The sequence below is a fragment of the Myxine glutinosa genome, chromosome 4 (genome assembly GCF_964187855.1).
Source record: "Myxine glutinosa chromosome 4, kmMyxGlut1.1, whole genome shotgun sequence".
Taxonomy (NCBI): domain Eukaryota; kingdom Metazoa; phylum Chordata; class Myxini; order Myxiniformes; family Myxinidae; genus Myxine; species Myxine glutinosa.
In genome coordinates, this window is record NC_136264.1 from 137,555,326 (window position 1) to 137,567,613 (window position 12,288).

General features: G+C 41.3%; 1 protein-coding gene across 1 annotated transcript in view; it reads left to right on the forward strand.

The window, feature by feature from the left end:
• Window positions 1-8,008: 8,008 nt before the first annotated feature.
• Window positions 8,009-12,288, forward strand: part of LOC137425303 (PDZ and LIM domain protein 3) — a gene marked incomplete at its 5' end in the record, with an annotated part of 119,052 nt that continues 114,772 nt past the window's right edge. The window contains 1 exon segment of the mRNA XM_078776521.1: window positions 8,009-8,157. Coding sequence (XP_078632647.1) covers window positions 8,009-8,157 — 149 coding nt within the window.

The following is a 12,288-nucleotide window of genomic DNA, read 5'->3' on the forward strand; positions in this document are numbered from 1 at the left end:
CCTCCTCAATGTTCTCCTATATATATATAGAAATGATTGATTTCATTTTCAATGAATGAGAAATGACATTGATTTCTATATATATTATATATAACAAGTAACAATGACTGTTCAATGAATGATTTGCATATGTAGCAAGACTTTACCGTATATATATATATATATATGTATAATCATTTCAAAACACACCTGGTCACAAGTGTGCCTCACTGTGACCGGGTCCTCAGTCGAGGTCCTCAGTATCATCCTGTTTCGGCCCTTCAACCTCGATGCGGTCAGCTAAGGTGAGCCAGCAGTGGCACATACACCTCCACATGCAGCAACTGCACCTGGATGCGTACCAGGTGCAAGTCCAGTACAAGTCCAGTGAGAACACAGACTATAACAACAAAACAGCCTCAACTCCCAGAATCCACAGCACCAAAAAAGTAAACATGGTGGAGCACTCAAACACCCACCTTTATAACCTCCACCACTCACCAATAAAACACACACCAGATCAGACACACACACACACACACACACACACACACACACACACACACACACACACACACACACCTCAACCCACCATTCACACATCTCCATTTCTCTTCCACACTCAGTCACTACCACTTTAGGCTGAAATGAACCACCACCCATAACCTCAACCGACACCGTTCGACGTGCCTCCATAAACTTCCTCCAAATCCAAAGTGAGCCTTTCAAGGCAACCTGGGCCACTCTGTCACACATCCTCCTTCTTTCTGTCCCACACACTCCAAGCCGAGCAAGAAATGCGGAAAATGAATTGCCAATATATCCTCTACACCCCACCTCAAACAGCTGACAAGAAACTTGCCAACCCTTCTCCCGACACACTGCCTCCAGCTCACTGTACTTTCCTCTCTTCCTCTCGTGCACCTCCTCAATGTTCTCTTCCCAAGGTACAGACAATTCCCCTAAGATGACCTGTCTTGTTGCATTTCACCAGATGACAATGTCAGACCACAACCCTGTCACACAGATCTCCTCCAGGCATACCAATTGTGGCTTTGGGTCTGCCACCACCTGCCAATCACAAGCATTTGACAGACTTCTTGCCTTCCACCTCCTCCTCCTCTTTACACCTCTTACCACTTAGCCCTTTTTGACAAACACCCCATCGATCTCCTTCCCCACTCTCCTCTCTCCTCTCTCTCTCTCTCGATCTCAGCACCTCTTGTATGTATATACAGACTTGGCATTTAATATGGAATTTTTTTTCTTTCTTGACTTGGGTTTACTTTCTTAACTCAGTATATCAATCTAGTGAGTTTCTTTTACACTTTGGTGATTTATTTGTTGAAAGAACCATGTCACTGATTGTCTGTCGCAGCAAGAAGTCAACAACAGGATTATATCACAGGTGGCGTGGCAAAATGTACGGACAGGTGCATTTGATGATTGGCTTCACAGTCGGGTATACAAGGGTTGTTGCGTTCTGTATTAGTGGAAAACAACTGCTGCACATCTCCAAAGGTTATCGCCGCTTCCTCTGGAGATGGTCCGTCAACTCGACAATGCTGTTTGTCATGGAGTGGTGGGTTTACGAAATTACGGCATGAAACAGCATGCTATTGCTCGGCAGTATGGCATCACTCAAGGTCAGGTGTCAAAGATCCTGAAACGAAATGCTCAGAGGGGTGTCCCTACTCCAATACCGAGGCCAGGACGTTCCCGCAGAACCACAAGGAGGGATGATCGCCAGCTGCACCGGTTAGTCCGCAATGGCCGTACCAAGTCAGCTAATCGGCTTGGGGCTGAGTGGCAGCAACTGGCAAATGTGCCTGTATCCAGAAGGCTATTCAACCAACGACTGGTTCAAGCAGGCTATCGTGCCAGGCGTCCCCTGAGAAAGCCACGCCTGATCAGACAACACCGCCAGCGCCGATTGCAGTGGGCCAGAGAGCACCGTCAAATGGCAGCCAGGACACTGGAATCACGTGATCTTCAGTGACGAGTCTAGATTTCTGGCCTATCGTCAAGATGGCCGCGTCCGAGTGCGCAGACAAGCGCATGAAGCCTACAACAAAGATTGTGTAGTGCCAAGAGTCCAAGCTGGAGGTGGTGGGGTGACCGTTTGGGCTGCTTTTCATGCAGGCGGCAAAACTGACCTGGTTGTTCTGAATGGAAACCTGAACCAGTTCAAGTACAGGGCCATTCTGGAAGATGCATTGCTTCCATTTGCTCGTGCAGCCTTTCGAGGAAACTTTGTCTTCCAAGATGACAATGCATGGCCTCATCGTGCTCGCATGATCCAACACTTTCTTGCTGACCGTGGTGTAGAGCATATGGAGTGGCCTGCCAAGTCCCCGCATATGAATCCGATAGAGAACTTGTGTGCAGAATTAACGCGTCAAATAGACCACTTGGACCAGCAGCCGACCTCTGTGCATGAATTGCAGCAGCCTATTGTCATTGCATGGCAAGCGATTCCTGTCCAAACCTTGGCAAATCTCGCGAACAGCATGCCTCAACGTGTACGTGCTCTCCTGAATGCTCGTGGGGGTTACACGAAGTACTGAACTGTAATTTTACTGTCTGTAATCCCAGTCGTAATTTAACTTTTGTTTTTGTTAAAGAAATTTTTTGGCTAATGTGCAAAATAAAGAGATACTTCTGGAAAACGTACAGAAGTTTAACCCAGTACTGTCCATGAATTGAGTTCGATATCGGTTTACATCAATTTCAAGGATCAATTTATTTGTTTTGAAATGTCAAATGTGGTTTTTGTTTCTATTAAAGGTCACATTAACAAAATCTAGAACAATTTCAACATAATTCCAATGAACTTTGGTTCTAAGACATCTTGAAAAGTAAGTTCACCCCCACAAAAAAAATATTCCATATTAAATGCCAAGTCTGTATATATATATATAATTATATATATATATATATATGTATGTATATATATATATATACACATACATATATATAGACATGACACATGCATAAACGAGCTGTATTTACAGATATTTCTCAGTTGACTTGGACGCATGGCACTTTAGTTCATTCCCTTCTTCAGATCTCTCCATTTTGGGAGTAATCTTCATCATGGTCCACATCAACTTTTTTTTTTTTTTTTTCCACAACTTACTGAGATATATTTTGTTGTAGCTGCAGTTTCAGCACTGCAGTTATTGGGAAAGATCACAAACTGTTCGACATATTGAAACATGATTTTGAACCCAAACAAATCTCACATTTAGGAAATATAAGGCACAAAGAATGTGAAACACGAACAGAGGGCATCATAACCTGCTTCATCGCATCAGTGTGAAATCCAAATTTTAACTGCCATTCACTTAAGTCATTATCTTAATCCTTCCCTTTAACTTAAATATACACATTTACAAAGTAAATTTACTATCTTCAACCTATTTTGTGCATCCACTCCCCATTCCGTTGAAACCCTGTTTACACAGTCAGGGGAAGTCGCCGAGGGTGGAGAGGGGGTTACCTGATGTCACTATTATTATCATCTTAACCTGTTGTTGTCAGACGGCCCTGACATCATGTCTGACTCATCATTATTGCCACTATTATTATCATGTTTAATGTCATTGGTTACATTGAGAAACTATCTTTTCCATTCGACTTGAAATGTGACCTTGAAGTGTTGAAGGACAAAAAACTCAATTTGAGGTGAACTAGTCTTGATTAAAAAGAAAGGTTAGGTTTAATTGCCGTTCAACAAGAGCACATGCTTGATCATGATTATAATTTTACCATGATTCTTTTTACCATGATTTACCATGATTTTACCATTTACCAGGATTTTACCATTTACCATGAACCATGGTTTTACCATGATTTTTACCATGATCATGATTATAGTTTAAGATTTTACCATGAAGTATATATTATAGTTTACCATATGTCATGATTATAGTTTTCAGAATACTTGCATTTTAGATTTTTTTTTTTTTTGTTGTATTTACAAGGTCAAGGCTCATGAAAGAGCAAGTCCACTGAATGGATCAGGATCCAACAGAACAAAAGGAACAGTAGAAAGATGGGGGAAACATCAACAGCAGGGTCGAAGGACAAAATAGAGCAAGACTTGGACAAATTAGGGATATGTGAATGAAAGAGGGAAGGGGAAGATGCATGGGGTGGACAAGATGGAAACAGAAGCAAACTCTCACGAAGCAAAAATGGAAATTTGGAATGACGTGGGCTTGGAGGTGTGAGGGGGTGGGTAATGGAGTTAGAAAATCATGGTTTTGGACGGGGGATGATCTGAGATGGTGTGAACAACTGTATTGAAGACTTGGTGGGAAGAATGAGATGAAAGAGAATGTGGAAATTGATTCCACAGGTGGGAAAAAGAGGAACAAATGAGTGGTGCTGAGCAGCGATTCTTGATTTTAGGAATTTCACCAGAAGGGGGTTGATGGTGGACTGCATGCGATGCACCCTGCGGAAATGTCGTGGTTGGGGCTGTGGGACAAAGCTTGGAAAGAGCAGAGGATGTACAACCAGAAAGGAAGCGGTAGAAGACAGACCAGAAACCGGCCTGCGATGAGAAAGTGATAAGGCCCAAAGACTTAGCTTCTTAGTGGGAGATTCCAATGATCCTGAAGGCCTTGGTTTCCATGGCATCAAGCTGAACAAGGTGTGATGCAGGTACACCAGCCCAGAGGGGAGAGCAGTACTCCATCAAGCTGTGGATGAAGGCTTTGTCGGTGGATAGGAGTTCAAGTGTGCCAAGGAAGGACTTTGTACGACAGATGATGACTGGTGGCTTTGTACGACGGATGATGGCTCGTGGTTTGATTTTGTTTCTTCCCTTCAAAAGAGAGGGAAGATGCTGCTGCCTGCCTAGCAAAGGATGAGGGATGTCACATCAGAGAGTGGAGTCATCAGAAAATAAAGAGGATTTCCAAAACAAAAAGTCAGAGAGATTGTTGATGAAGATTAACAATAATAATGGGGACAAAACAATGCCGTGGACACTTAGCCATGTGTGGAGTTGGCCTTGGATGCCATAGGCAGAGAGTTTGGAGAGTAAGGCAGGATGCCAGACTGTGTTTAAAGGACAAGATATGCCAAGAAAGATGACCCTGACTTCATGCCTTACAGTAAGGGCCTCCATCCATTCTTTGTAGAGTCGCAGCAGCATGTCCAAGGTAGTGTGACCTGGTCTGAAACCAAATTGGTGATCTGAGATGAGGATGTTGGAGAAAAGGAAGGATTTCACATCAACTGTGATGATGGATTTCATGACCTTTTTATGATTGGAAGTAAGCTCATCGGTCTGCAGATAAAGGGATCAGTGGTTGCATATTTTTGCGAATATACATATAATTTGCTGAGGTTGGCAGATTTCCAAGAAGATGTAACATGACCTCAGGAAAATGATTAAACGAGCAGAAAGAGGATGTGCAAGAGATGGGAGCCAGTCCTGAACTGAGATGGCTTTGTGGAGTCCCTGCCAATCTGCCAGAATGAAATCCCAGACTCGCCATCACGACATATGAGGAAGAGAGAGTTGGGATTATTGGTTAAACGTTGGTCCATGTTGTCTGAGAGAGATGTAGGTGAAGTCATCACTCTTTGGAGAATGGTACAACACACAGACAAATAAAAGGTGTGAGTGGAGGGGAAGTTGCAGCCAAAGGTACTCCTGGGGGTTGGGAGGTGTAAGATCAGTGCACGGACGGTGATAAATTGCGTTTTTAATGTAAAGTGCAACTCCGCCACCAGGGCCGGTTCATACGTATCCAATCATGGGAGGAAAGCCTGGTATTGGCTTAACGGTTAAGGTGACTAGCTTGAAATTTTAGGGTCCTGAGTTCAAGCCCCTGACTTGCTGTTGAATTAACACCAGATGGTTTGACTCAGCCCGTCATCTTTCCGAGGTCAGCAAAGTGAGCACCGGATGATTGGTAATGGGGGGTGGGGAGCATTGCATCACGGCATAGCCGCACCCCCAGGTTAACATGAAGCCAAGCAGCTACAGGCTGCATATGAACCACCATTGGAGGAAATAACATGGGAGAGAGACTAATGAGTCAGGGATGTCATGGGGGAGGAAAGAATCTTTTAAACAGATGATGTCTGGTTTGTCAGCAGTGGCCTGGATTGAGATATCTGTCAGGTTGGAATGGAGGCCTCGCATGTTTGAGGTATACACCGTGAGGGACAGCAGATTAGGCATTAGGAGGGTGAGGGACCATGGGGAGGCTGCGAGGGTATGGAATGATAGAAAACTGAGAGGTGGTGATATGAAGGGAAGCTTTGAGAGGTGGGATGAGTGGGAAGCTTTGAGAGGTGGGATGAGGGGGAAGCTTTGAGAGGTGGGATGAGGGGGAAGCTTTGAGTCGGTTGGGTGAGGAGAAAACTTTGAGAGGGTGGTGTGAGGAGGACATTAAATGGAGGAATGCTGAAGAGGCGGACATATAGTAGGGTGGGGTTGGAAGGGCACAGACTTGTTGGAGATGTGGGGAGATGGGGAAGGGGGTATGCTAACCACCATAAATGAACATGAAGGGAATTTGATTGTCGTGAGTACTGAGTAGACAACCTCTGCAAACTGGAATTCTCAAGATTCCAAAATTGTATATATGGAGATAAGATAATGGGATGGGTGGAAGGAATTGTTTCAGGCTTATAGGAATGTGATGCTGTTTTATGGGAGGGTTGATGGACCAAGCACTTCAGTGACAGACAGGCTTGTAAAATATGTGTTGTGAAGAAGAAGAATATATTGTGATGAAGTAGAAGAACGCATGGAGTACTCATGACGGAGAGATAAGAAATGTGAAGCATTTCTGAATGTTTGAAAAAGCTTTTAAAGGAAGAAGGAATAAGTGTTTCCTTCAATGAAGATTCAATTTTGAGATATTGAGAAAAGGGAGAGATAAGAATGAAGTACAGTCATTACAGGCCGAAGGCAGAATGAGATCGTGTTTTGGAGTGAAAAACAAAACAAATTTTTAAGCGATGAGGGTGAAATAGGATAACATTGTAAAGGCGGGAAAGGTAAAAAGTATAGGAAAAAGAAGGTGGAATGAAAAACAACTTCAAAAGCAAGACAGATTTTGCTCGTTGGCTATCCGAGGAGTTGGACTGAGTAATACAAATTTGGCAAAACAACACAACAAGGGACAATTTAACATGGAAAATTGGATGAAAACTCAAACAGCAACACGTTGATGAAAATATAACAGAACTAGAAGAGCACTCGGTAGAGCGCACACCTCCGCCAGGCTGAGCAGTTGATGTTTTGTATTCCACTGATAGGCCGGATCCGGATCCAGACCTCAACCACAATGTAATCGGCTTGTTCTTGTCATGTACCCAAATTATCCACCAACTTTTGTTATAATCCGTCCACAACTTTTGGAGACATCATACTGTATATTGTTTTTGGCCCAATCTCTCAATGGTGAAGAACCACTTTACAGTTCTTGTATCCGGATCCGGATCTTCACCAAAATATAACCAATTCGTCTTTGTCACACACCCAACCTGTCCACCATGTCTAGTCCGAATCCATCCATTTGTTGTTTTCTTTTGAGATATCCTGCTTACAGACAGACGGACAGACATGGATGAAAACAATCTCTGTGCACCTTCGGTGGCGGAGGTAACTATCAACCGTTAAATTTGCTCTGGAATTGTTCATTTCCCGCATACCAAAGGGGCGATATCTATAATGCATTTGCTTTTAAAACCCTTTTCCTCACCATTTTCAGTATTATTTCTGTATTTTCTGTCATTATCTTTTCTACAACATGGTTGAACATGGAGTGTTGTGAATACGAGAAACAGTTGTGACTCGAGCAAAATGTATGAAATGAGTCACACTCGGACACAATGTATCAATGTATCATCCTCTCTTATCAACATTTGACATGTCTTGCTGATGGTTCTGTAACTTTGCTCCCAAACAAGATTCCAGAACTTAATACCTGAATCAATTTTGAGTTCTGTTTGAGATGCATTTTATATTTGGTCGTACTTATGCTGCTTTGCTCAGATCACACCAGGAAGTAAAGCTGAGCAAGCACAGCTCACGCGGGGGGACATCATTTTGATGATCAACGGGATGAGTGTTGAAAACCTGAGCCATCTCGATGCACAAAACAAGATAAAAAGCTGCAACGATATCACCCTCACCATTGACAGGTCAGTTCAAACCTCATTAATCAACCGTTTTTTTTCTTTTTCTTTTTTTTTACCCTCGCCACAGGTGAGGGTATTGCATTTGGGTCCGTCTGTTTGTCTGTTTGTCTGTTTGTCCACACAGAATGTGAGTATGCTTTTCTCTGCAACCGTTGGTCCGATTGCCAAGAAATTTTCATGATAGGAGTACCTCCTCTGTATATTTTTAAATGATAATTATGACATCATAGGTCACGTGGTATAGGTGCCATCTTGGAAAAAACTGAAAAACTCTGCAACTCTACTTCTCTGAAACCACTCCATGGAAAAAATTGAAGCATGGTTCATTGCCATGTACTCTGCATGGGGAACAACATATATTCATGATGATGTCATCGGTGCCTTCATTATGACGTCATAATTAGACAAGGAGAATGCTTGATCTGATCCATTTGAAATTTCTTGAGCATGATCTGCACCAAAATTGTATGGGATAATTAAATTGATGACGTCATCGGTCACGTGGTTTGGCAGCTATATTGGAGTCTACGTCATCAATAAACCACAGAAACAAGCAGCTAAGAAACGCCATACAGAATGCACCACACAAACACGTCCTGGCGATGGTCTGAAATCTCTGGTTGTTCTTTCTTGTTTCTCTTTGTACTGACTTACATTTCCTTGCTGTCATAATTAATATCGGTTAGAAAGAGGTTGCGGTTCAGAATTAAGAAAATATACATCTGATATCAATGGCGGCGATGGTTCGTGTGCAGCCTGTGGCTGCTGGTTGCATCATTTTCTGGGAGGTGCAGCTGCTGCTAATGCAATGCCCTCCATAACCAGTCATCTGATACTCATTTTGTCGACCTTGGAAGGATGACGGGCTGAGTCAGCCCACCTGGTGTTAATTCAACGGTTTGCCTGGGTTCAAACTCAGGGTCCTAAGATCCCAAGACAGCCACCTTAACCAGGCCTATATTAATGGCAATACATAAGTATACATAAGTATTGCCATTAATATAGGCCTGGTTAAGGTGGCTGTCTTGGGATCTTAGGGTCCTGAGTTTGAACCCAGTCAAATCGTTGAATCAACACCAGTTTAATCAATTATGTAGTTTGTGAAATCTGGTAAGTTTTTGTCTGGAAAGTGTGAAATAAGAGCTCATTGTGTCTCAGAATTCCGATTTTATTATCAAAATGCTTCCGGAGAGATTGACATCCCATTGCCAATATAATATGGCAAGAGATGCAGATGAATGCCGTTGTGCTGATATATTAGCAAATCCACTTGAATTTGATCATACCATGTATGAGTGCCTTTCCAATTGGAAAGATACTCAACCCTCCTTGGTGAGAAAGGCATCCGTTACATGTTTGCGTGTCATGAAGTGATCATACCATATCTTCATATACGGTTATCTGTTGCATTCCCACAACATGGTAAATTAGTTTGAAACTTTGAATTAATGTTTGCATTCGCACTTCGAATAACCCATTGTTAATTCAACTTGAAAGCAACAATGTAGCTACTTCCATTGTGGAATGCCAGACGTTCCCTACATCAGTTTTGGGAAACCCCATCTGGCATGTGGTGTGTTTGTGCAGGGGAAGCCGCAGCTGCAAGCAGTTAAACAAATGCAGTGCAGTATTTCCTCTGACCAATTTATTTTGATTGTTCATGCTAAATATTTATTAAATATGGCTACCAAATAATAATAATACATTATAATGAAGTAAAAACATTGCAGAAGAAGTGAAACATTATAACTCATAAAGATTGATGAACAAAGTGATGTTTTATTCCAAATGGAAAAGCACTCTCTTATTATGGCAACATTTTTGCCACTACTTCATTATTATCAGTGAAACTGTTGAAATCTTCACATCTTAAGATTCCACGCAGACGCACAAATCTATTTGGAAGTGAAAATGAATTGGAAAAGCAAGTAATTAAAATTAAATTCCTTTGAAACCTATTAAATTCCTTAATTAGTAACACCGCAAGATGTGATAATTTTGATAGGGTTATTGATAATATTGTAGTACCGGCCAAAATAATGCAATAATTGTGTACTTATATACTTTATTTCCAGACGAGATGTGTTTGAGTCGATAAGTATAAGTTAACTTTTCATAAGTACCTGTTTCATAAGTAAGTCAATTAGTAGAATGAATATTGTGCACATGTATAAAATGTAATAGTTACGTAAATATTACTGACTTCCTGTGCCAAAAAGAAATGTCCATATACTTCTTCAAATTATTCTCCTTACAAAGTGAAATACCCTGGATTTGATTGATCAATGGTGATTACCTCTGCCACCACAGATGAATGGAGGTTATGTTTTCACCCCTCTCTGTCTGTCTGTTACTTGCAAAATATTTTTCAAGTATATTGGTCGGTTGTGTTCGTTATTGTGTCTGCTTGTTTGTCTGTCTGTTTGTTTGTTTGTCACCGGCTTACAGGTCACAATTCCAAACCGATCCTCATGGAACTTCACCAAGTTGTAGAGGTCGCACAATTGAGAAGTCTATTGATGTTGAGGTCAAAGGTCAAAGGTCATCTGGAGGTCAAATTTCTAAAATCGCCATTTTTCATCCGATTGACTTGAAAATTGAACAGCATTTGTATATTAAGTCACTAAATAGGGAAACCAACTATTTTTGAGGTCAAAAGGTCAAAGGTGAACTCAAGGTCAAAACTTCCAAAATCATAAATCTTCATCTGAAAAACTGTCAATTTTCATCCGATTGGCTGGAAAATTGAACAGCATTTGCACCTCGAGTCAATAAATAGGGAAACGAACTATTTTTGAGGTCAAAAGATCAAAGGTCAACTAGGTCAAACTTATAAAATCATCAATTTTCATCTGAAAAATCATCACTTTTCATCCTATTCACCTGAGCTCTGTTAATGATCGTCAATTTTAATATTGATCGAATCGAAAATTTGCTGGATCAATTGTGACCTTTTTTTCGGGTTGGGGGGCGGGGGTGGATTTTGCAAGTATCGTGCTCTGCCTGCCGTACTTCTTGTTTGTCTGTTTGTTTGTCTGTTTGTTTGTCTGATATGGATTGATATCTCAGGATAGGATATCTCAAAAAGTTATGTATGGGTTTGGACGAAATCTGATGGACAGGTTTGGTTGTGACTCGGAAGATTTGATTAGATTTTGGTGAAAATCCAGATCCAGATACAACATATTTAAAAATAGTAAAGTGATTCTTCACCATTCAGTGATAGGGCCAAAAACTATATATAGCATGATATTTCAAAAAGTAGTGGACAGATTATGAAAAAACAAGGTGGCTGAGTTGGTTAGGCAACAGGAACAATCCAATTCGATTTTTGTTCAGGTCCGGATGCAGATTCGGCCTCTTAGTGGGATACAAAACTGTTCAGCCTGGTGGTAGTACGAGCTCTACCGAGTGTTGTTCTAGTTTTGATGGCGATTATTTGAAAGTGAGTCTGCGCTGGTGGATTTGTTTCTGTGTTGCTGGTCATAAATACATAAAATAATTCATAAATTAAAAGCTCATAAATTACAGACTTGGTATTTAATATGGAATATTTTTTTGTGGGGGTGAACTTACTTTTCAAGATGTCTTAGAACCAAAAGTTCATTGGAATTATGTTGAAATTATTCTAGATTTTGTTAATGTGACCTTTAAAAGAAACAAAAACCACATTTGACATTTCGAAACAAATAAATTGATCCTTGAAAGTGATGTAAACTGATATCGAACTCAATTCATGGACAGTACTGTGTTAAACTTATGTGCGTTTTACAGAAGTATCTCTTTATTTTGCACATTAGCCAAAATTTTTTTTAACAAAAACAAATGTTAAATTACGACTGGGATTACGGACAGAAAAATTACAGTTCAGTACTTCGTGTAACCCCCACGAGCATTCAGGAGAGCACGTACACGTTGAGGCATGCTGTTCACGAGATTTGCCAAGGTTTGGACAGGAATCGCTTGCCATGCAGCGACAATTTACATCGCATGTGACAAAGCCGAATGCCTCAACTCTGTGTTCGCCTCAAAATCCTTAGTCCCAAACCCATCTCTCTCTGTTCCCACCTTTCCCAGTCGAACCCGACTTGAGGCATGCTGTTAGTGGACAGATTATGAAAAAACAAGGTGGCT